The sequence below is a fragment of the Podarcis erhardii genome, assembly GCF_964252035.2.
Source record: "Podarcis erhardii genome assembly, chromosome: 1".
NCBI lineage: Eukaryota > Metazoa > Chordata > Lepidosauria > Squamata > Lacertidae > Podarcis > Podarcis erhardii.
The window spans coordinates 132,077,021-132,101,041 of NC_138497.1; the positions used below are offsets into that span (position 1 = coordinate 132,077,021).

At 45.6% G+C, this 24,021-nt stretch overlaps 1 protein-coding gene across 1 annotated transcript; it reads left to right on the forward strand.

The window, feature by feature from the left end:
• Positions 1-633: 633 nt before the first annotated feature.
• On the forward strand, positions 634-23,174 carry ZDBF2 (zinc finger DBF-type containing 2). The gene is made up of 7 exons (XM_081866221.1): positions 634-900; positions 8,899-9,005; positions 9,653-9,704; positions 9,912-9,963; positions 13,450-13,549; positions 15,137-15,264; positions 19,686-23,174. Exons 3-7 carry the CDS (start codon positions 9,653-9,655, stop codon positions 22,363-22,365), a joined length of 3,012 nt encoding a protein of 1,003 aa, XP_081722347.1. The 5' UTR covers positions 634-900; positions 8,899-9,005; the 3' UTR covers positions 22,366-23,174.
• Positions 23,175-24,021: the final 847 nt, after the last annotated feature.

The following is a 24,021-nucleotide window of genomic DNA, read 5'->3' on the forward strand; positions in this document are numbered from 1 at the left end:
AACAGGGAATAATGCATGGTCAAGAGGCCAGAGATAACCCTTTCCTTGAAGGCTACTACAGTAAACCTCCTCACGTTGTTAAGCCGCCATGGAAAGCTAGCACACAAATAAAACGAGTTTATTGATGATGGTGGGAGAGGCAAAGAAAAAAGGCGGGAGCGGGACTAATTCCTCACGCACACAAAACACCCAGTACTTGTTAGTTTTCCTCTCATGTTCTGCAAAGGCTAAAAACTCCCTCTCTCCATGTTTTGACAAATGCTGAAACCTTTTTGCCCTTCAGGGTCTACAAATGTGAAAAACTTGTGTTGTTGGTGTTGTTTTTTTACTGAAAGCTGGGGATGTGAGGCTTATGGTTCACACAGGGGGTAGAGCAACGGCTCCCCAACGACTCAGGCGCCCGCCTTTAACGGCTTCGCCGAGGCCTGAGGTAAAAACGGTCCTTCGCCCCGCCCTCAGCGAAGACCTCGCGCGACGCCTCTCGCCGCTAATTCCCGCCTTTCTGGCCGGGCGACCAATCGCGCCAAAGGCTCAGGAAGCGAAGGGAGGGGGGAGCTGTGGTCGTGCGTCGTGGACGTCACCGACGTCTGACGGAGGGAACTGGCGCGCACGCGCACTCCCACCCCCACCGTTGCGCCGGCCGCGGCCGACTCTGCAATGCGCGCTCCCGGCCGCCCCATAACCAGCCGGGGACGTGGAACGCGTTTCCTTCCCTTCACGCTTCCCTCAGCCTCCGCCAGGCCTCTCTAGCCAGGGCCCCCCCCCTCCTTCTCTTTCTGTGGTAACCCGGAAGAGGAAGCGGCGGCCGCGCCCTTTGACCCAGTTCTTAGCGGAGTGGGGGAGGGGGAGGAAAAAAAAGCAAAGTCGCGACGGAGGCGAGGAAGGAACCCCGGAAAGAAGGTGGGCAAGATGAGGCGGCGGGGAAGGGGAGGAGGGAGCCGAAGGCGGCGGGGAAGGAAGGGCGCGCAGATTACGCGCAGGCCGCGGTTTTAATCCCCGTGCGCGCGCGCGCAGGGGGAGGCGGGGCCTCCTGGCTGCTTCCGGAGCGCGCCTTCAACCGAACCCCCCCCCCAAAAAAACACCCCGTTTGCTCTCTTTATCTTTTATTCCTCAAAAATCCCCCCCTTCACGGTTCTTTCAGGAGACCAGTGGGGGGGGGGGAACCCGCCGGGCCTCCTCTGAACAGCTGCGCGGGAGTCGCGGGACCCCGTTTGGGTGCGCCTCGCCTCGGAGGAGGGGTCCCGCCGCCGCTGCTGCGGAGGAGGAGGAGGAGGAAGAAGGAGGAGGAAGAAGGAGGAGAAGCCGCAGCCGCGCGAGGCTTTTGCGCGACGGGCCCGGATCCGACCCAGAAGTGGCGAAGCTGCCCTGCTTCAGGCCGCGAGTGGAGGGGGAGGCTCACGTGGCCATGTGCACCCCGCCACCCAGCTCAAAATAAAATGATTTATATATATATATATAAAGCACATAAAGCAATCGGGCTAACCAGCCTTGGCCCTGACTGGCTTGTGTCCATCTTGTAGGAACTATGGTCTTCCTTCCCTAGGCTTAATTCTACTGGAGAATCATTCTTAACTTCCACTGGAGTACAGTGGTACCTCGGGTTACATACGCTTCAGGTTACATATGCTTCAGGTTACAGACTCCGCTAACCCAGAAATATTACCTCGGGTTAAGAACTTTGCATCAGGATGAGAACAGAAATCGTGCAGCGACGGTGCAGCGGCAGCGGGAGGCCCCATTAGCTAAAATGGTGCTTCAGGTTAAGAACAGTTTCAGGTTAAGAACAGACCTCCGGAACAAATTAAGTACATAACCAACGGTACCACTGTATTTCCACTGGAAGATCCTTCTATCCTTCCACTGGAAAATCGTTATTTCCTTCCTTCCTTACAATGGAAGCTGCTCCTTTCCTTCTGTAGCTCATTCTATCCTTCCTTCAACTGAAGGATCTTTTCTTCTTTCCATTGGAGTTCCTTCTATCCTTTCAAAGGAGGATCATTCTTTTCCTTTCTTCCTTTCACTAGAAGATCATTCTATCCTTCCACTGGAACAGTGGTTCCCAGTTAGCTAAGTACTGCAGACCCTCTGTTTTTCAAAAGCCAAGTATGGATATTTTGAAAGTGTTGAGATATCTGTGGTAGTTTTTGTTATGCGAAAGATGCCACCATACCCTCCAGCATGTCACAGCACAAAAACCATGATGCATGGCTGTGCTTCTGTGTGAGAGCACGGGGCCCAAAATGGGATGTCCCGGACAGTTGACAGTTTGTGATACGGACCCCCTGCCTCTGCCACCAGTTGGGAACTACTGCACTGGAGGATCATTCCTTCCTTGCACTGGAGAATCATTCTGTCTTTCCATGGTAGGGTCATTCTGTTACTGAGCTCCAGCCTTCAGGGTGAAGTGGGACACACAGGCTGAGTGCCCTGGGAGGCCTAAAGAAAACAATACCGCATTCTCCCTTGTGCATTAATGTGTTGCAAATGTTATGCACAACCCTCCGAAGGAAAGGAAGCCTGTGGGACTGTGTGCTGTGTGTGGAGAAACAGCTATGTGTGGCTTGCGTGAAGCAACCAGACACGGTATCTCTATCTGTCACCATAGTTTGCCCAAACTAGCTGTTCTTTTTCGTTGTTCAGTTGGTGAAGTTTGTGTAGAAGTTGACACAGCTTTTAGCACAAGAGACTAATGGGCAGGAGGACAGTGAAGAAAGATGTGCCTCAAGCTGGTGCTAGACAAAGATATTTTTTGTTTTTATGAAATATCTTTCACAGGTTTTGCTCAGTGGCAAAGAGTCTCTGTGTTGCATATTCTAGTGCAGAAAAAGAAGGCAACTCAAAAATATACTGTATTATACAAGTGGGGATTCTGCAACAAAATGTTTCAATGTGTCTCCAGTTTTTAGAAGTAATATTTGAATATCTTTTTTACTTCCCTGCCTGTCTAAGAGCATACAGTTAAGTCAGGGGCTCCCATTCTTTTCAGACATAAGGAAAATTGAGAAACAGTCAAGGGCACCACCTGAAGTAAAAAGGGATGCCCCTGATTCCGCCCCCCCCCCTTTAAATTGGGATAGGCATGACCACTGTATGCCATGTTGCAGATTTCAGGCTCAGCTGCTGGCTGTGAGCCTCAAGCCATACGAGCAAAAAGCTATACTGTTACATGGGGAGGGGCAGTTTCTGGTAAAAGCACAATGGGAAGTGTTTTTTCATGAAATCTGGCCAGGGGTGTTATTTAACCTCACAGCACTAAATCTTCCCCATCTTAATCCCACCTTTGAGAACACAGAAGCTGATCCTCTTTCTCTGAAGCCCTCAATACTGTATTTTGTAAGGTCCTTCTCTGGTCCTTTTTGTGGGTTTTAAAAACCGTTCCCCCCCTTTGATTTACAAAATAATATACTAACACATCTGAGGAGCCCCCTGTAGGAAGCATTGTTTATGTCAGGTGTCCCATTTTGACTTTCTAGCTGTCAGGCTAGATTGATGGAGGGAAGAGTTGGAAGGAAAGATTACAATATGGATACTACTGAGATGCATTTGACGTAGTGAGTCAACAAGTTGTATGGGTCTGTTCTGGTCGGGAACAGAGGGTGGCGCTTGGGGGGGAACTGTCGTCACGCCACTCCTTGGTGTGTGGAGTGCCGCAGGGTGCGATACTCTCCCCGATGCTTTTCAACATCTTTATGCTCCCCCTCGCCCAGCTTGTCTGGAGTTTTGGTTTGGGCTGCCATCAGTATGCTGATGACACCCAACTCTATCTGTTGATGGACAGCCATCCTGACTCGGCCCCAGACACACTGACCAGATATTTGGAAGCTGTGGCTGGATGGTTATGTAGGAGCCGGTTGAAGTTAAATTCTTCGAAGACAGAGGTCCTTTGGCTGGGTCGGGACGATATGAGATTGGGGCGGGGGCAACTCCCATCTCTTGCAGGGGTGCAATTAGTGCCAGCACCATCCGTTAGGAGTTTGGGTGTAATCTTCGACACCTCCCTTTCCATGGAGGCACAGATTGCAGCTACAACAAAGGCGGCATTTTTTCATCTCCGCCAAGCTAAGCAGTTGGCTCCTTACCTCTCTCGCCCTGACCTAGCCACCGTGATCCACACGGCGGTCACCTCCAGACTTGATTATTGTAACTCACTCTACGTGGGGTTGCCCTTGAGACTGATCCAGAAACTCCTGTGGGTGCAGAATGCTGCAGCGAGGCTCCTTACGGGGTCCTTGCCGCAGGATCACATTCATCCAGTGCTTTACCAGCTGCACTGGCTCCCGGTGGAGTACAGGGTCAGGTTTAAGGTGTTGGTTTTGACCTTTAAAGCCTTATATGGCCTAGGACCCTTGTACCTACGGGACCGCCTCTCCTGGTACAGTATGTCCCACAGAGGACCTTACGGTCTTCAAATAAAAACATCTTGGAGATCCCGGGCCACAGGGAGGTTAGGCTGGCCTCAACCAGAGCCAGGACTTTTTTGGCCGTGGCCCCAATCTGGTGGAACGCTCTGTCACAAGAGACTAGGGCCCTGTGGGACTTGACATCTTTCCGCAGGGCCTGCAAGACAGAGCTGTTCCACCAGGCCTTTGGCTGAGGCACAGTCTGACCCCCTTCTTCAGTAATCCTCATAGAACTCTAGCCCAATGGTTGCCATTAATTTTACTCTGAACTGATTTTAGAATGAATTCCAGTTAATTGATTATGATTTTATGTAAACTGTGTTATTTTTACTGTTGTTAGCCGCTCAGAGCCCGGCTTCGGCTGGGGAGGGTGGGGTATAAATAAATTATTATTATTATTATTACTCCTGTCTGAAACCTCTTGTTCCCTGGAAAAAAATGCCCAGCTGCCGCATTGGATGTAGGCATCCAATATGTATTTTGTGAAAGCAACACTCTGACCTACTCTATTAAGATGTCTGTGTTTTCAACTGTTATCAAACCTCATGGTGGGACTGGTGTTTCAGAAGCACTTGGCTGATTTGAGTGATATAGGAATATCACCAACATGCTTTTTGGCAGCTATCATCTTTATACCGTGAAACCAGATTATGTTGCTGGCAGTGGGTAAGGAACAATGAGTGACTGTAGCAGGCCTGTTTGCTTAAATTCAAGGCTGCCCCAATAATGGGGCAGGAGTGGGGATTGTTTTTGAAAGCAAAAGGGGGATATGGGTAAGAGGAGCTGAACTGTCCGTGCTCCTGTGACTTGCCCCCACTATTCTCCCCTTCTAGGCATATTTCTTTCCGGTGAACTCTGTTTCAGAATCTGGAGGTGGGAGTTCAGGTAATAGCTTGGGGAGGTAGGTCCCTTTTGCTTGTAATGTTCAGCCCTCACTTTCCAGTTTTATACATGCTGAGAGCTGTGTTTGAAATTCACCAGGCACATTTTGCATCTGGCTTTCAGCCACTTGCAACCAAATGAAGATGCCAGGGCGACATCTCTACCATCTGGAGGTGCATGCCTGGGGATCCTTGGATCTTGACTGTGTGCACGCACTAGCAACACATCCTGTAGAATTCTATCCATTATACAGTGGAACCTCTACTCACGACCACAATCCGTTCCGGAGGCCTGTCTGGAAGTCGAAACGGGTTGCTGGGAGAGGCGCCGTTGTGCACGGGTGGCTATCGCCTGCTTCTGCACATGCGCAAACAGCAATCGCTGCTCCTGCGCATGCAAACCTGCCGGTTACTTCTGGGTTTGGGCGAAATGGATGCGAGCCAAGGTGGACATAAGAAGAGGTTTGACTATATTGACAAGGAGAATGAATTTCAAGAACTAAAACGTTCTTTTGAAAAATACCACTTTTGAGGCATCGGCTCCAAAAATGGCAACTAGGCATTGTTTTGGTGACTGTTACCCTCGTTTTAAGGAGCCTTTTGGTGCTTAGCTTGTATATCTGAGTTTCTGACACTGGCTGAGAGCAGAAGTGATTGGTTTGACCGTTTGAGCAACAGTTTATAGCTTTTTGAATTAAGTTCACAGGGCAGTTTATTGTTGAAGGAGTAACTGTCTGGAAAGTTGCTCCAGAATTTTTGTACAGTGGTACCTCGGATTACATATGCTTCAGGCTTACATACGCTTCAGGTTACAGATTACATACGCTTCAGGTTACGCTTCAGGCTAACCCAGAAATAGTGCTTCAAGGTTAAGAACTTTGCTTCAGGATGAGAACAGAAATCGTGCTCCGGCGGCATGGCGGCAGCAGGAGGCCCCATGAGCTAAAGTGGTGCTTCAGGTTAAGAACAGTTTCAGGTTAAGAACGGACCTCCGGAACGAATTAAGTACTTAACCTGAGGTACCACTGTATTGCTCATGCAAAGAATGATACAGGCAGTGAGACTAATAAAGAAGTCAAATAATAGTCTAATTGAGTCATTCTTTTTTCCATAGCTTAACTGATGACTTTTCCCCTTTTTTGTGGGAGTGTAAACTGAACCTCATCCAATTAATTACAATTTGATATAAACATGAATAAATTTGCCATGTTTTGGCGAGTGTTTGTGTTTCTTGTCTGCCAATATTTTGTACCCCATAATACCTGTGGTGTGATTTATTTCACATTCAATATGAGCTGGAGCTTAGCTGGAGGGGTGCCTCATGCTCTAGCATCATCAGGTTTTTTGGGTTTGTTTTTTATTGACCACATGAGACCATGCAATTAACGATACTTGTCTCATTTGCAGCCCAAGCCTATTAATATTTACTTGGAAGTGGGCCTTGCTGAATTCAGTGGGGATTATGTTCCAAGGGAGCGTTCGTAGGATTGAAGCCTTAAGATATTTGCACAGGATTGATAGGTAGAGTCCAGATAGTAGACACCATGCAGTCTATGTTTATGGTTCTTCACAGTGTATGCAAAAAAATATGCAAGATGAGAGGGATGAAGACTCTTAGAATTGTGGAATCCGACTACGTCCATAGCAATACTGAGCATTGAATATGCTTTAGAGAAGATTGATGCTCTGATGGTTGTCAAAAGGGACCCGGATTCAATTAATTAACTACCATATTTTTCGCTCTATAAGACACACCAGACCATAAGACGCATTTAGCTTTTGGAGGAGGAAAACAAAACAAAAAAATACTCTGAATCTCAGAAGCCAGAACAACAAGAGGGATCGCTGCGCAGTGAAAGCTTCTGGGATAGCTGCACAGCCTGCATTGACTCCATAATACGCACACACATCTCCCCTTACTTTTTAAGAGAGAAAAAATGAGACTTATAGAGCAAAAAATACGGTAATTTGTTAGTTGCGTTATATTGCCAAGGGCAACCCAAACAGCCAGCCAGACAACCCCCACAGTGATACATGAAAACCAAGAGGGAAAATAAATAGATTAAAAGCATTCCAGCCGCTTCTAAAAGGCCACAGATACTTAAAGGTCAAATATCTGGTTCTAGAGGAAAGTTTTTGCCTGGCGCCTAAAGATATATAATGGTGGTGGTGCCAGGCGAGTCTCCTTGGGGAGAGCATTCCACAAACATGGAGCCACTGCAGAGAAGGCCCTGTTCTCATGTTGCCTCCCTCCAGACCTCTCATGGAGGAGGCACACAAAGAAGGGCCTCAGATGATGATCACAGGGTTCAATTTGGTTCATATGAGGAGAGGTGGTCCTTGAGGGGTTGCAGTCGTGAGCCATTTAAGGCTTTATAGATCAAAACCTTCCTTTCCAGTTGGGCTCATTACTCTGTAGCCTCTGTTTGCTGTACAGTGGAAATGATGGTATTTATCTTATTTTTCTGAGATACTGTTAGCACTTAAACTGCTTTGACTTTGACCCATTAAAAAAAAACTTCAGTGGTTCAAGTGGCAAGATGGTAAACTGTTACATTAATTCTGGGATACAGAATATATATCAATAAATCCAGTCTTTGATATGTGTAATAATTGTTTTGATTTTGCGAAGTTAAAAGTTGATTCTTTCAAATTCATTTAGTTTTAAAGTTGTGATTTCCCTTACAGAATACATGATGTGCTCCTTCATTTTTTTTGCCAATTTTTTGCCAATAAATTTTTATTAAGTTTAAAAAAACCAACAGATTAACAAATTTAACAAATCTCAGCTTAACAATTTTAAAAAATACAAATTAATTTCCAATTTAAAATATCCTTAGAGGTTGAATTCCCACCTGTCGTTCCATGGTGTTTTTAATGCCCGCCCTTTCCTACAAAGAGATCTTCTCTATTACACAACCTGATAATCATCATTATAATCTTTTTTCCATTGCTTAAAACTCCAAAAAAGAGCTGCGCTCTTAAAAAAGTTCCTTGTCTTGATCTTTTACTTTACTGTTTTCATATAATTTTGCTTTTAAAAGCCATCTTTAATCAAAACTCTTTTTTCTCCCCCTTCGTTCCATTGCTGCGGGCATGCAGGGATCTAGCTGCAGTTATTGCATCCTCTTTGGAACAGTTAGCATGTGGGGAATCTTCCTTATTACTTTCTAACTTAGCATCACTGCCCCCGACATTCCACCCGAAACCACAGCAAGTCCTTACATTCCGGTCATCCCCAACATTCTTCTCTATAAAACTGCTTGGCTTTCTCTTAATTTTAGTAGATCAAATCCGTAAGTCCAGCCACAGTCCTTCCGGGTCAGATTCCATTTTGCATTTCTCATTCAACCAGACAAAACGAGTTTATGTTTACATTTCTCACTTCCTAACTCCCACCCCACACGCTCTTCCACTGGGATCTTTCCTGTTAAACTGTACTAGCAAAGTCATTGCAGTTTTTACATTATAAAAGTTGCATTGTATCCAAATGTTTTGTTTTGTTTTGATGCTCCTTATTGCAACTTAATCTTGATGCTAAGGTATCGATTTCTCAACAGCTTTATAACTTTATAAACGATCTTCAGCTTGATTTTGTTGTTGGGTTTTTTTTACAGGCTGTCAATAACAATGAAAGACGAATCCTACTCAGCAAATAACTTTTTACGTGAGAGATAGTGTTTGACTCCTGCTCTTCAAGTGGATGTGAAGGACAGCAAGGAGGGTAAATATTCAAAAGTGCATAGTGATTTTGGTTACGTTTATCACAGAAAGATTGGAATACTTCAAGTCATCCTTGTATAACTGAAATTTGGTATTACCTTCTACCTAGACTCTAGGATAGTCTAGGCCCAGTACTGATTTGGGGGTAGTCTAGTGTGAATGGCCAAGAAGGGATTTTTGGCCATTCCCACTAGAGACAATCTTAGTGCCTTTTAATAGGATTTGCTGCCATTTTAAAATAAGAACCAATGATAGATCCCATAACCATCTTTGACAGGCTATTCCCTCAACTCATGTCTCAGTTTGTAATTTAGTTAAGCCTATAAATATCTTATTTGGATGTGTGCATGGCCTATTGGTTTTTCGTTTGCTTTCCTCGCCTTCCAAGATCTAATCCTTATGAAAGCAGTAATATCTCATGGCAGCAAAGGTCTTAAGAGTCTTAACAAAAAATAGAGTGAGGAAGAAAGTAAGCTCATTTTCTAACTTAAAAATGCAATTTATTTTAATTTTTTAAAATAACGTGGGAGGCAATTTTAAAGTTAATCTGCAGCAGTGTTCTTGATATGGCAATGTTTTACTGAGCAAACATCTTGGAAGTGCCTTTGTGCGTGCTCAGCTTTTCTCTGCATCGATTTTATTTTACAGATGTTTGATCGAAATAAACAAGCCGATGAAGCCTCTGCTGCTTCAGCACAAGGTAAGACTCTTATTTAATGGGGGAAACCCACATAATCAAATTATTAGAATCTGCTTGAAATGTATCTTTACTGCTTTGACAGTTATTGAAACTTGGGGAGGAGGGAATATTTGTTGGCCGATTTCCCTTTCTATAGATTATCTTTTCCCCACCCTCCTTCTTTCAGATATAGAAATGATTATCTTTTCCCCAACCTCCTTCTTACAGATATAGAAAGAAGAGGTAATGAAGGCTCCCTACAACAGGAGAGAGGTAGCAGGTGAGTAAGATTAACGTGGAATTACATTGAATCTGTATTCTTTATACTTTATTACCAAGCATAGGTAAACTCGGCCCTCCAGATGTTTTGGGACTACAACTCCCATCATCCCTGACCACTGGTCCCGTTAGCCAGGGATGGTGGGAGTTGTAGTCCCAAAACATCTGGAGGGCCGAGTCTGCCTATGCCTGTTTTATACATTAACTAGAACTTCCCATTTGTGGTCAATGTCACCCACCAATATACGGTCGACTACAGTGGTGCCTCGCAAGACGAAATTAATTCGTTCCGCGAGTTGTTTCGTCTTGCGATTTTTTTCATCTTGCGAAGCACGGATCCTGTGCTGAATTTCTTCCTCAGTCGCTCAGGCTCCGCCCTCGCTTTCAACCGGCCACCATGACCGTCAAGTTGCGCTCGGGCTTCTACGTGGGCAAAAAGTCCGCCGCGCTGCTGGTGCTGCTCTTGGTGCTGCTGGTGCTGGCTATCCTGTACGGGCGCTGTGCGCAGGATTTGGAAGGGAGAGGCGACGAGGCGGCGGCGCCCACAAACGAGGCTCCCGCCAGCGCCGACCCATCCGCCCCGGTGCCTGGGACGTAAGAAAAAGGAAACAAACTCGCAAGACGTTTTCGTCTTGCGAAGCAAGCCCATAGGGAAAATCGTCTTGCGAAGCAACTCAAAAATCGAAAAACCCTTTCGTCTTGCGCGTTTTTCGTCTTACGAGGCATTCGTCTTGCGGGGTACCACTGTACTTTTAGGATGCTGGTCTAGATGGGTCATTGGCCTGATCCATCAGGCTCTTCTTACACTCTGTTCTATTGAGTTAATGCTCAGATTTCTTATCTAGCATCTGATAAAAAAAACCTAAAGTACAGTGGTACCTCAGGATGCGAACGGGATCCGTTCCGGAGCCCCTTTCGCATCCTGAAGCGAACGCAAACTGGGTGTGCGTCGGTTGCGATTCGCTGCGCATGCGCATGACGTCATTTTGAGCGTCTGCGTGTGCGCGAGCAGAAAAATCCGGAAGTAATGCGTTCTGTTACTTCCGGGTCGCCGCGGAGCGTAACCTGAAAACGCTCGACCTGAAGCTTATTTAACCTGAGGTATGACCTGCACAGTCATACCTCGGGTTGAAGTAGCTTCGGGATGAATATTTTCGGGTTGCGCTCCACGGCGACCCAGAAGTAATAGAGCACGTTACTTCCGGGTTTCGCCGCATGCGCAGACACTCAAAATGATGTCATGTGCATGCGCAGAAGCGGTGATACGCAACACGCGAAGACGCGTCTTACGTTTACTTCAGGATGTGAACGGGGCTCCAGAACGGATCCCGTTCATATCCAGAGGTACCACTGTAATTAAATATTTGCATTAGCACAGTGGGACTCCCTCCCCCCTTGTGTTCCTTACAGCATCCCCTAAACTGCTCCATTACGTACAGTGGTGCCTCGCAAGACGAAAAGAATCTGTTCCGCAAGTCTCTTCGTCTAGCGGTTTTTTCGTCTTGCGAAGCAAGCCCATTGACGGCTTAGTAGATTAGTGCTATTAGCGGTTTAGCGGCTTTTAGCGGCTTAGCGGATAAGCGGCTTAGCGGCTTAGAAAAAGGGGGGGAGGGGGAAAAACCCGCAGGAACTCGCAAGACATTTTCGTCTTGCGAAGCAAGCCCATAGGAAATTCGTTTTGCGAAGCACCTCCAAAACGGAAAACTCTTTCGTCTAGCGAGTTTTCCATCTTGCGAGGCATTCGTCTTGCGGGGCACCACTGTACATTCAAGGGAACCTCCGGATCAGATTTAGTGGGTGTGTGGGGAGGAGAAAATTGCACTGATAGAACTTTTTCCTTAGCGCTACATTGAAAGCAACCCAAAGTGTGTGCAGGTGGAGCCTCCTTGAAACATTCCCATTTGACCTGGATGCTCAGAGGCCATGGAATGGTGACCTACTGTTATGGGGAGGGGGGGGGGGAGAAATAAAAGCAGAAAACTGGGTGGGAGAGGGGAATGGGATGCAGTGTCATCAAAGAAGGTATGTCTGGCTGCCTCGCTGGAATACTGTGCAGGAGCACTCCACACTGCCACATTTTGTTGCACGTTCTGCCTGTATTTTATAGTAATGCATTTGGAGTATGGGGAGACTGAGGGAGACGGCGCTGCTTAAAATATAGCAGTGGGAATAGGGAGCAGAATGGGGGAAAAAAATATCCATTTGTCTCTCTATAGGACGCACCCAACCATAGGACGCACCTTGTTTTAGAGGGGGAGAACAAGAAAAAAAAAATCTCCCCCTCTCTGCGCAGCACCTCTTCAGCGAAGCAGCAGGAAAAACTGAGCCCCTTCCATTTCTCCTGCCGCTTCACTGAAGGGGTGCTGCGCAGAGAGCGGGTGCTGCCTCCGGAGCGGAGCGGGAACTCCTGCTGCGCTCCAGAGGCCTCAGGCGGCTATCTTTGAAGCCTGGAGAGCGAGAGGGGTTGGTGCGCACTGACCCCTCTTGCTCTCCAGGCTTCACTGAAGGCAACCCAAAGCGGCGGGAGCGCTCCTGCTGCGCTTCGGCGGCTTCATGTTGCTATCGCTGAAGCCAAGGAGCCTGCATTCGCTCCATAAGACACACACACACACATTTCCCCTTAATTTTTGGAGGGGAAAATGTGCGTCTTATAGAGCGAAAAATACGGTATTTGGTAGAATTATTTTGTTTGCATGCATATTCCATGACTGCTTTTGCAGTCCGCAAAAAAATGGATGATTGTATGCAGTCAACAGTGAATTGTTCTTGAAGCCTTTCTCCCAATCTGGTTGACTTGCTTGCGCTGCTTGGAAGCTTCCCCGCTCCCTGACTGAAATTTCGCTGTTCTGCATTTATTACTCAAATCTACTTTCTTGACACTTCTATCCTAGGAAATAATGCAGGATTAGCTTAAGCTACTTTCATTAACAATCTTCTTAGTTGGAAGCGTCTTAATGGCCTGTGATGTTGATCAGCATTGATAAATGATTTTTGTGAATTAATTTTAAGAGCCCATCACTTTGGGTCTCTGAAATCCTTGACGAGTGCCATATATGAATAATGTAGTGTAGCTGTAATGCATCTCAATATGTTACCAGTTCATAACAATCTGAAAAATGTGTATGTTCTACAGAGTCGTTAGTAAAAAATGCTAAGTGCTTTCTTCCTTCCCCATGGTCAAAATGAGGTTTAGGAATGCTTGTTCAATGCAATAACATCTTTTAACCATTTCAAAAGTGTAATGATTCTGAACCATTACTTTTTCACTCATCTAATATAGGGATGAATATTTCTTGGGTCAGAAAATTTTATATACGTAGAGGTGAGGCCATACTGAATTTTACTTATGTGTCGTTCATTTTGACTGAGTGTGGAAAAAGTAACATGAATGTTGTTTTAATAGCAGCCCTCATCCGGGTAGGAGTCTAACTTCTCTCACCCTCTGAAAACAGCTGGTTATATGAAAATTTCTATTTCTCATTTTAAGCACGCAAGCACCAGAGCTGGCTGGGCCTGGACTACCTGTCGTACAGAACAGGCAAGGCTATTGCAACTGTTGCCATGTACACTACAGTAATCTTGAACAGGTAAGGACTTAACTCCAGCTGCCATTTCGGGAACCTTAGTTTTCCATTATCTGTCAAAGGGCTTGATCAGCTGTTAGTTTTACTCGATTGGATCTAAAAGTTTAAAAATAAAGGATGGGAACATTGTTCAACACAGCCAGTTTCATTTTTAATCTTCAGCTTGAAGGGGTTTGCACTAAAATATTTTTTTAGGTAATAGATCTGTAAACGGTGGCTCACTCCCACATTCACTGCAACTTAAGAAAAGCGTGTTTGTGAAAACGAGTGGAGTTCAATATGTGCATTAGGTGTAGAGAACAGTCCCTCTGTCCGGCAAGTCCCACTTTTCCTCATCTTCCTGAGCGCTATCACCTACAGTGGTACCTCTGGTTACGTACTTAATTCGTTCCGGAGGTCCGTTCTTAACTTGAAACTGTTCTTAACCTGAAGCACCACTTTAGCTAATGGGGCCTCCCGCTGCTGCCGCGCCGCCACCGCGTGATTTCTGTTCTCATCCTGAAGCAAAGTTCTTAACCTGAGGTATTATTTCTGGGTTAGCAGAGCCTGTAACCTGAAGCGTATGTAACCCGAGGTACCCCTGTATTTCTCACTGCTATCATTACAATTCTTGGGCTGGGCTTGAGCTGTTGAGAGAAGTTGCATTCCACTGTACAAGATACCATGGAAGAAGATGCTCATGTGGCTAGTAGAACATTTAGGCAAGGAAGACCTGTGCCTTGGAAGCTGGGGTTGGAGAGATTAAATACATCTGAGAAGTGGAAAAACTTCCTTAAACCTTAGGAGGGAAATTCCATTGGCCTAAAGGGCAGAGATGCAGAACCCCCTCCTTCTGCTTCTCTAGTACCCATTCAACTGTCTTTCTATTACCATTTCTTACTCCTTAATTTTGGCCACTTCCACACCTCACCCTTGTTTCCCCCAGTTATGTGCAGTTTCTTTCTTTTGTCGTGACCCCTGCCCCCATCCTCTGCTCCAACTGCCTCTCCCATCCAGGTGTCTTTGCTTCTAGTGCAGCAGTCAGCAAACCTTTTCAGCAGGGGGCCAGTCCACTGTCTCTCAGACCTTGTGGGGGAGCCGGACTATATTTTGAAAAAAAATATGATACAAGAGCATCACGAGCCCCAATGGCTGCTTACCTGCGGCAGGGGCTGGTGGCGGCGGTGGAGGGACAATGAGTGGCCCGCAAAAGGGCTCCGGAGAGGGGCTGCTTAAAATGGCGGCCGCTCGAGTGCTGCTGTTGCTGCTGTGGCACCAACAAAGCCCAGGGCAGGGAGAAGCCAGGAGGAGGCGCCACCGCCGTGTGAGAGAGAAGGAGGATCCCCACAGCGATTCCCAGACCGTCCAGAAAGCAGTTGGGCCTGATCCGGCCTGCGGGCCTTAATTTGCCAACCCATGTTCTAGTGTTTGGTTGGGAGGGGGAAAGGAGAGGGGGGTATCTCTGTGGCATCTTTATCACACGTGTTCAACTGGCATCTTTTTCTGTTGATCTTTTTGGGAGTTACCCTTGATCTTGTGTATTGTAATGAAAACAGTTGTTAAGCTTTGATAGCTGATTAATATAAAGCATCGTCTTCTTCCCTCGTTCAGCACGTGTACAGTACCCAGCACAGACACTTTGCCACTTACTGCAGGAATCGTACGGGCACAACTAGCCTAATGGAGCGTTTCCTGCAAGATGTTTTGCGGCACCATCCCTATAGATACCATGATAACAGGTAAAATACCCAGTGGTTTTTGTTTTTTTTTTGCTTGTCTTATTGTTATAATATATATGCAAGGTGGTGTGTTAAACTTCTTAAACTTCTTAAATTAAATTCTTAAACTTCTTAAACTTCTTAAATTATTGAATTTGCAGCAAGTTTGGCCCTTTGGAGAGGGAACTTTTACCTGGAGACCCTCACTTCATACAAAACATGTATGTAGCTTAATGGATTGTTTCATATACAGTGGTGCCCCACAAGACGAATGCCTCGCAAGACGAAAAACTCGCTAGACGAAAGAGTTTTCTGTTTTTTGAGGTGCTTTGCAAGACGAATTTCCCTATGGGCTTGCGAGTTCTTGCGAGTTTTTTTCCTTTTTTCCTTTTTCTAAGCCGCTAAGCCGTTAATAGCCGCTAAGCCGTTAATAGCCACTAAGCCGCTAATAGGCGTGCTTCACAAGACGAAAAAACCGCAAGACGAAGAGACTCGCGGAACGAATTAATTTCGTCTTGCGAGCCACCACTGTATCTGCACTAATTACAGAGCTTTTAAATTTAATTGGTAGAATAAATCTGCACAATTCTATGGTTGTGCAATCGTTGCACGATACAAGTCATGCAACAAACCACATCCACGGAAACATTTGTGCAAAAGGGCTTTCCCCTCTCCTCCCTCCACCCTACCCCCCAATTTGACTTAGGGGGAGTCAGACTCAGAAGAACCCTTCAGAACAGCATGGGGGGGGGAAACATTCTGTCTGGTAGGGTGCAATGTTTGCACAGACAGAATGGTTGTAATAGCATGAGATTGAATTCTACTCAAAGAGATGTTTTGTGCAAATTTGGCTCCAGATCCCCGCATATATTTTCTGGGGTCTTTCAGTTTCTCTGGATGGTGTTATTTCAAATGATACCTGGAAGGAATATCTTGGCAGAGAGAGCTGAATGTTCAGATCAAGGCCAGCAAAGGTATAATGTAGGAATTTTGCTGTGAGAAGTGATAAAATCATAGAATCATAGAATCATAGAGTTGGAAGAGACCACAAGGGCCATCGAGTCCAACCCCCTGCCAAGCAGGAAACACCATCAGAGCACTCCTGACATATGGTTGTCAAGCCTCTGCTTAAAGACCTCCAAAGAAGGAGACTCCACCACACTCCTTGGCAGCAAATTCCACTGTCAAACAGCTCTTACTGTCAGGAAGTTCTTCCTCATGTTTAGGTGGAATCTTCTTTCTTGTAGTTTGGAACCATTGCTCCGTGTCTGCTTCTCTGGAGCAGCAGAAAACAACCTTTCTCCCTCCTCTATGTGACATGTGATGAGGGACCGAATATTAATCCTGATTCTGTTTTGGAAAACTGAATTGTGAAAATTGATTCTGTCTGCTGTGGACTAGGCTCTGCCATTTTTGATGAATAGATGAGAATGCAAAAATTAATTATGGGTGTGTGAGGGAAGTGCACAATGGCTGCAGTTTGGCATCCCACTAAACCATAGTTCAGTGTAACACGAGCTGGAACAAGCTGCAGTGAGCCTTGGTCTCCCATCTCCTCCTTCTGTGTGGTTAAGGAGGAGGAGTTTGGAAGCATTGGCATCTGCTTTTGCTTAACCACCTTTTTTTCATGTTACCTGTGATTTGCTTGAAACAAACCAGCTTGGAACCATAATTACAGAGGCATTTACTTAACTGGGTGGGGGAACTGCACAAACCTGAGGCTCACTGCAGCTCATCCCCGTTTGTTCGTGTAATTTCACCAGTATAAATGGAGCTGCAACAGACATCCAGAAAAGTGAAGGAAATGCATAGGTCTCACTATCTTATTTGTATCTGTCTTCCCCCCACCCCCCCAAGGAGTATCTTTTCTGCCTGGGGCCTGAGTGGGGATCCTTAGCCCCAAACCCAGTGTTCTCTGCTGAGTCCTATCAGGATTCCCCATCAAGCCTCGTGGGCTGCGTTTAGCACAATAGGGAACCAGTTGTTCAGGCCTCGAAGCAGAGCCCAAACAAAGCTATCCCATCTTTTTGAAGGATGCTATATTGAAAACAGCAGGCTATATCCAGTGAGGGTCTTCCAAACCCACCAGAGCTGGTTCTGAGGGGGCAGCATGCAGGGAGCAGGCGGAGGGGGGGGGGCAGCATGCAGGGGGCAGGAAAGGAAGATGAATTTCCATTGTGCACCATGAAGTCTCTTGCCTGCAGTGATGGACCCAGCCCTGGGATCTGGTGCTTTCATTTTCCTCCTTTCCGTTTGATTTTCAAAGTATGTCAAGAGCAAAATCCCATCTGGGCATCAGCTGTGAGGTCACCATTGGAACTTCTTAATAATAAACTCCTGGAGTGAAATAAACACCTGACTATTCTGGGTTAGCTATAATCACATCACTCACATGTGGCAGCCACGAGCCAGGGAATAGGTCGTTCTAATGAGTGCAGACCAAAATAGTATTTTGCTCTGGTACCTGATATATTATTTATAAAAGTTAGCGTAGAAGGTTTTATTCCTTGGTGTTTCATCCATCATACTTTTATGTTATGTGCTGTATTGATGGCAGGGAGGATATTTCTGAAGACTGCTGTTTCATGCTGCTGCTATTTCCTTTCTGAATCAGTTCTTAGATCAGTTCTCCTTTCTGCATCAGTTCTCCTTTCTGCATCAGTTCTTAGACTGCAGGATGCTACCAGAACATAAGGAATGTTCTTTGGTGTCTGTTGAGAAGCTAGTATTTCATTCACTGATATGGTTTATCAAAGACTTGAAATTAAAAGATACAAAGCGTCAAAAAGTCCAGGACAAAACCAGCTTTTCTGCCAGAACGCAATTCTGAGCAGCTGCCATGCATCTAAACCTTTCATTCCACTTAGATGGTTAGTGGCTGCTATGAATGCTCCCACACACTCGTAGGAATGCGTTTTGTTTTGCCTTTGTTCATTTTTCTGCTTGAGAGGCGTTTGAATTTTTAACACATCTCCCCTTTACTGTGTTGATTTTAATGGAATTTCAGCATCTTGCAAGGCTATCTTGATTCTAGCTAGTATTAGAACAACTTGGGGACAAGGAAGCTGCTGCAAAAGCTTCTTTCAGGGCAATCTGAATATAAACTCAGACATATAAAATGCACACGAGAGCATAATTAGTGCAAAGACGAGCCCTTGCTCAACCATTAGTGCAAAGGAACACTGATGGTTAACTGCCTGCGTCCATGGTCAGAAACATGTGGCCTTTATTCAGGTAAACTGTTCGGTATGAAGGAAAATATCGACCCTTTGTTTAACTAGGATTTCCCCTCTCAGATCTTTTGACATTTGAATGCAACCATGGACCTGGGTACCTAGTCACTGAATGGGGGCACAGTTAGTAATCAGTTGAGAATCTCATTAAAAAATTAGCCCATATCATTGTGAATATTGGCTGCAATGACAAGAACACTTCGGTTTAGTTTACAGAAAGGGCAAGGACAAGGGGTGACAAGAATTCATCTACACAGCTGTGGATTAAGTTTATGCAGGTTTTACAGACACAGTGGCTTGGATCCTAATTTTTCATTCTGTAAACAGAAGCTCCTTCTGTTCATGGAATAAGAGAATTAGGATCCTAACCAGTGGCTGTACAATAAGATACACAAAATACAGGAATATTCATGTTTTTGTCAAAGGAAGATTATTCAGAATAGAAATTCGTGCTGTCTTAGGTGTCATAGGTGTCTAATGCAGTTCATGTCTGTGTATAAACTGATACTGGGTATAGTTTATTCATATTCTTGTTGATACACTTTAAAAAACCTGTCTTTCTTTAAATTAAAGCCTATCAAAGTAGCATTTCTAATTCTACAATGTAAAGATGTGTATGCATTGCTTCTGTGCTCTGGTGCTCATAGGCAGCCATTAGCTGCATTATTACATTAAGCTTTCCTGCCTCAAAGAGTGTCTGCTTTAACAAAGGCTGCCCAGATGAAGGCTCATATTCTTTCTTTTATTTTTATTGTCCCAACATATCCTTCCCCAGCGCTCCAGTAGCTCAGAAGAGTGTTAAGCATTGTGGCAGAGAGTCTTGGCACTAGTAGTAGTTCTGGGAACAGTGCTGCAGTTTTTCCTATGCAGCAGAATCTCAGTGCTCCCCTCCCTTCCCTCACCATTATACAGTAACATTAAAAGGTAAAGGTACCCCTGACCATTAACAGTACAGTAACATTAATGGGCTTTAAATAAAACATTACTGTCCATGAAATTCAGAGTTCAAACCTGTAAGTTATGGGGCAGTTAATAAGGAGTGCTTTTGTTGGTGGCCCAATTTGACTTGCAGCTGAAGTGCTGGTTGTACTGATAAGAGTAGTTCCTGTTTTATTAACTCTTGGGGCTCTTAATCCTGTAGCTTCAAACCCCAGTTTTGTGTTAAGTGTATTTACAACGTTTACGTGGGTTTTCTTCTCCCTTCCCCAGACCGACTCACGACGACATACCTACCGGCAGCTCCCAACCACTTCCCAGGAATGAGCCTCTTTTGCCGGTGGAAGTGCTGGAGAAGGAAAGTGCCATTAGCAAGGGAGAAGAACCGAGCACCGACAGTGCATTCGCTGCGGAGTCAGGCTGCTTGACTTGCCAGAGATCACACGAGGAACTGAAAGAGGCTCCTGGGCCAGTCACACTTCTCCATACGCTAGAAGAAAAGGGGAAAGGGCGCAGCCAAGGAACTTCGCAGCAAACTATAGACATCTCTTGCAGTACAAGAAATCATGTTGCAGCAGATGGAACTCCGACTGAAAGTAGTAGCCATAAAACCCCACTTGCAGCAGTGAACCCTTTACCCTGCCCATCATCCATTAGCCACTCACCACCCCCTCCAACGCTTTCAAAAAATGTGAGGCATTCAGTAATACCAGATTTGGCTTCACAGAACAGGTGTGAACAAACCAAGCAGAGCATATGCGATCAAGATGGATTACTGATGCCAAATTTGAGCCCCGTTTTGCAGTCTCCCCCAAGATCTGTTTCACATTCACAAGATGGATTACCGATTCCAAATTTGAGCCCCGTTTTGCAGTCTCCCCCAAGAACTGTTTCACATTCACAAGAGAGTCCTGTGTGTAATCAAGGCAACTCTTTAATCTCAGGTCAGGTTTTTTTAAAACAAGGTGGCTTACAGGCTCAGGATGAAACTCAGATCTCCGGCTTCTGTCTCAGGGACACCAGCAACCCTGTGGGTACCGGTAACTCGCTGAGTTTTCAAGCAGTTCCCCAGTTTTCAGGGGGGAAAGAAAACCAGCTGAGCAGAAGCGCGGAAACTTCTGTAGATGAAATCATTGGCGAAGTCATTCTGAGACAGTGCTGTGAAACTTCTCCCAAAGAGTCGCCTCTCAGAGACGAAGAGACTGACCCATGCGTAAATATCCTGTCGCTTCTGGACCACAACAGTGTTCATGGATCAGATGTAAGCTTTGATTGTGATGCAAATGTTCAGTCAGGAGCACACCTGCCTAAGGCAGCTGTTAAAAATCTAGAATTGCTCAAAGAGGTTCAAGTAAATTTACAAGATGAGAAGTATGGCTCCCAGCTCAGTTCCATTCTTCAAAATAACTCTGTGCAGCAAACAACAGAAGCAGAACCAGAACCAGAAGCAGATGTGTCCATTCATCATAAAGAGCCAGTTCTCCCAGCTTTGCCCCATGTGCCTCCTTCCTTTGTAGGAAAGACGTGGTCCCAGATCATGTACGAAGATGATATGAAAATTGAAGCCCTTGTGCGGGATTTCAGGGAAGGTCGCTTCCGCTGCCACTTTAATTCCAAGTCCTTGGCTAATGGTGCAACAACAAGGAAGAAGAAGGAAGAAGAAGAAGAAGGGAAAATCAGTGCAATTGCAGCTGAGGAATTGGAGGCTGTGTCGGATAAAGGCATTCCGGAATTTGGCTCTGACTTCAGCAACTCTCCTGCTGCCTCAGAAACACAACACATTCCAGAAACAGTAAAGAAGCCTCAAAAAAGGACTTGGCGCCTTGCCTCAAGATGCCAAGTAGTCAAGGTTAGCCATGGCACACAAACTAGCTTGCTGAACTATCCCATAGTGAAACACAAAACCATTAGAAGGGACCATGAGCAGCCAGATCCGAAAGGTTACTTTGTATGGTCAGAGAATGAGAAGACACCCACCATGAAAACTAGACTCTGTGCCCTCAAGCTCCCTGAGTCTTACACCAAAATTCTGAACCCTTTACAGCCCCAAACCACAGTCTATGTTCTTTCCTGTCCAGAGATGAAATTGTCTAGGAGCAACGCTGAAGGCATTCCCAAAACGAGAAGATGCTACAACTCCACAGATAGTAAGGACTCCATAAGGTACAAATACAAACAGACTTCTATTAAGTATTATGACCCACTGACGAACCGAGTTTTAAAAAGTCCTCCCAGGAGTGTCGCTGGGGGAAAGGCAAAGAAGGCTTCTCATGTCCGGCAGCTATTCAGGAGTCTCAGCCTTGATGCAAATGGGAAGAAGCGAGCCGATACGCAGTATGAATGCATAGCACCAAAGTCCTTCAATTCGCCAGATTTCAATGGTTCGTCAACACCTCTCACGTTGGATCCAGTTAAGGAGAAAGATAAGAATTCAAGTCATAAGACGGACGACTCTTCTGTTTCCCCAGAGAAGTCTGAGTGTCTGGTATTTAGCAGTTCAGAGAAATCCTATAAGCACCTAGTTCTTTCACCACTGAACTCCCACCGATCCCAGCGGGACGGTGACTTTAGGTTAACTCCCTTCAATAGGCAGAGGAGAAAGAACAGTAGTCGAGAGCCAGGGTTTTCAAAAAAAGCTGCAGGACTAGCCATTGTAAGGCGTTGCCTCATTCGGAGAGGGATCCGGAAACAGCCACCCAGGACTACAACTCAGGCAAGGGAGGGGAGGATGAGAAAGATTTATTGTGCTGCAAAATCCTCTGGCTTGTCCATTTCCAGGCATCAAACAAAGAAAGCTACTGTAGCAAAGCACCTTAAGAAAGAAAAGCTTGATGCTAAAAAGTTAAAGGTGGCAAGCAAACCCAAGGGGACATTTTTGAATGACGCAGCGATTGTGGGGGTGGACATTTCTGAAGAGAGGCAGGGAACCACTCAAGGGCTTCATCCAAAGTAAAAAAAATAAAGGAAGTTACTGGAGGCAAGAATCTTCTTTGCACTGTGAAGTATTTCCCAAACCACACCGACATGGATGTTGATTTTCCCTACTAAGAGGCACTCAAGAACAGGCCGAAGAGGTGGAAAGTGGGAGGGCTTTTCAGAAATCTTTTGCTGCGCCAGAGCTAGAAACTGAACAAGTTCAAGGTCCGACAACAAGCCAACATACCTACAAACTGTTCATGTTGCTGCTCTGGTGGCATGCTGCACATTGCACTGTTCTATTATGTAAAAGTTACAAAAAATAATAATGTGTATTTGTTTATTTGAAAGCACTAAAAGGTCCTGTTTAATAGGCTCCCTTGCATCTTTGTCACAGCAGAGAAATCTTGAACTTGAGTTGTACATTATTCTACCTGAAGGGAATGTAGTGCACTAAGTTTCGGAAGTGAATACATTTGCCTTGTACATAAGATCCAGCTTTTCATACCTAGCTGACAAGAAACCCACCAAAACTTTACTCCACAGTGGCTTGCATCCCTTGAGCAGAAGACATCCCTTGCATGTGTGCGCGAGGTTCACCAGTCCTCCCCCCTTCCTTGTCTACAGCTCTACACAGGCACCCTGCTGCTCTGGAGGATCCCTCAACATCTGGAGTCAGTTTGGGGGGAAACTGCAGTTGGGAAATTGGACAGCCTCACGACGTTAGCAGAAGTGCCTTCAGCTTGTAATGTGTGGTCGTTGGATCCAAGCCCAAGAGCTAGGATCAAAAAATTAAATGGAATTGTATTTCAGTGTAATCTGTGACAAGCCATATAACACAGGGGGGGGGGGGGAATCAGTGAGACTGTCACAGTTGGACCTGCATACTCCAAAGTAAATTCCCGTTGTTTTCAGTAGGATTTTACTGCCTGGACTGAGCGCACTTTCCTCGGGGTAATTCCCACCGAACACAACGGGACTTGCTTCTGAGTAAGCATGCACGGGATTACACTGTAAATTACGGGAAGAAGTATAAGACTAAGTAGAAGGTTTGCGAAATTACTATCTAACCCCTCCTCCCCACATGGTGTTGGTTTTATCTCTGCTGATGTGCACTCGTTGTGCTGTTCCCACCTCCACCCCTTTGAAAGCAGATTAATCTACGGCTTCCCAGGGCCACACAGAACCGTTCCTCCAGAATGCTACACACAAGCAATATTTCTGTCCCCTCATTGAAATTAAAACTACACAGGGATTTTAGAATGGAAGAGATCTCTTATGCCTGGCTTCTCTGTCACCCCACAGCATAGTTGTGAAAATATTGGGAATGAATTAAAATAAAGCTGCCGCAGACATAAGTTCTGAAAGATGCTACTTTGCATTTTAAGTCAAAACAGATCTACAGATATTGGTTGAGGAAGAAACGTAGGTTTGCCTAAGAAAATAATGGACAGGGATTTTTGTTTGGCTTTTATTTCATTTAAAAGCTTTTTTTAAAAAAAGTGCATATCCCCGGAGATAGAGAGTTAAATCCAGTAGGGTCCTTTCCACCTGTGGGGCAGACAGAACTGATGAAACGGATTCCCCCCAGATCTGCTTAGGTGTGCTGCAGAAATTTGTCCCAGAAGGTTGGTTGATATTCCAGAGCAGGGGTGTGTGTGTGTGTTGGTGTGTGTTGCTTGGGAGGTGGAGA

Excerpts from the sequence above, each read along its gene's own strand:
- ZDBF2 (XM_081866221.1), top strand. The coding sequence starts at position 9,653 with ATGTTTGATCGAAATAAACAAGCCGATGAAGCCTCTGCTGCTTCAGCA. Across the intron at positions 9,964-13,449 it reads CAACAGGAGAGAGGTAGCAG|CACGCAAGCACCAGAGCTGG; the intron begins GTGAGTAAGATT and ends TCTCATTTTAAG. Across the intron at positions 13,550-15,136 it reads ACTACAGTAATCTTGAACAG|CACGTGTACAGTACCCAGCA; the intron begins GTAAGGACTTAA and ends TCCCTCGTTCAG.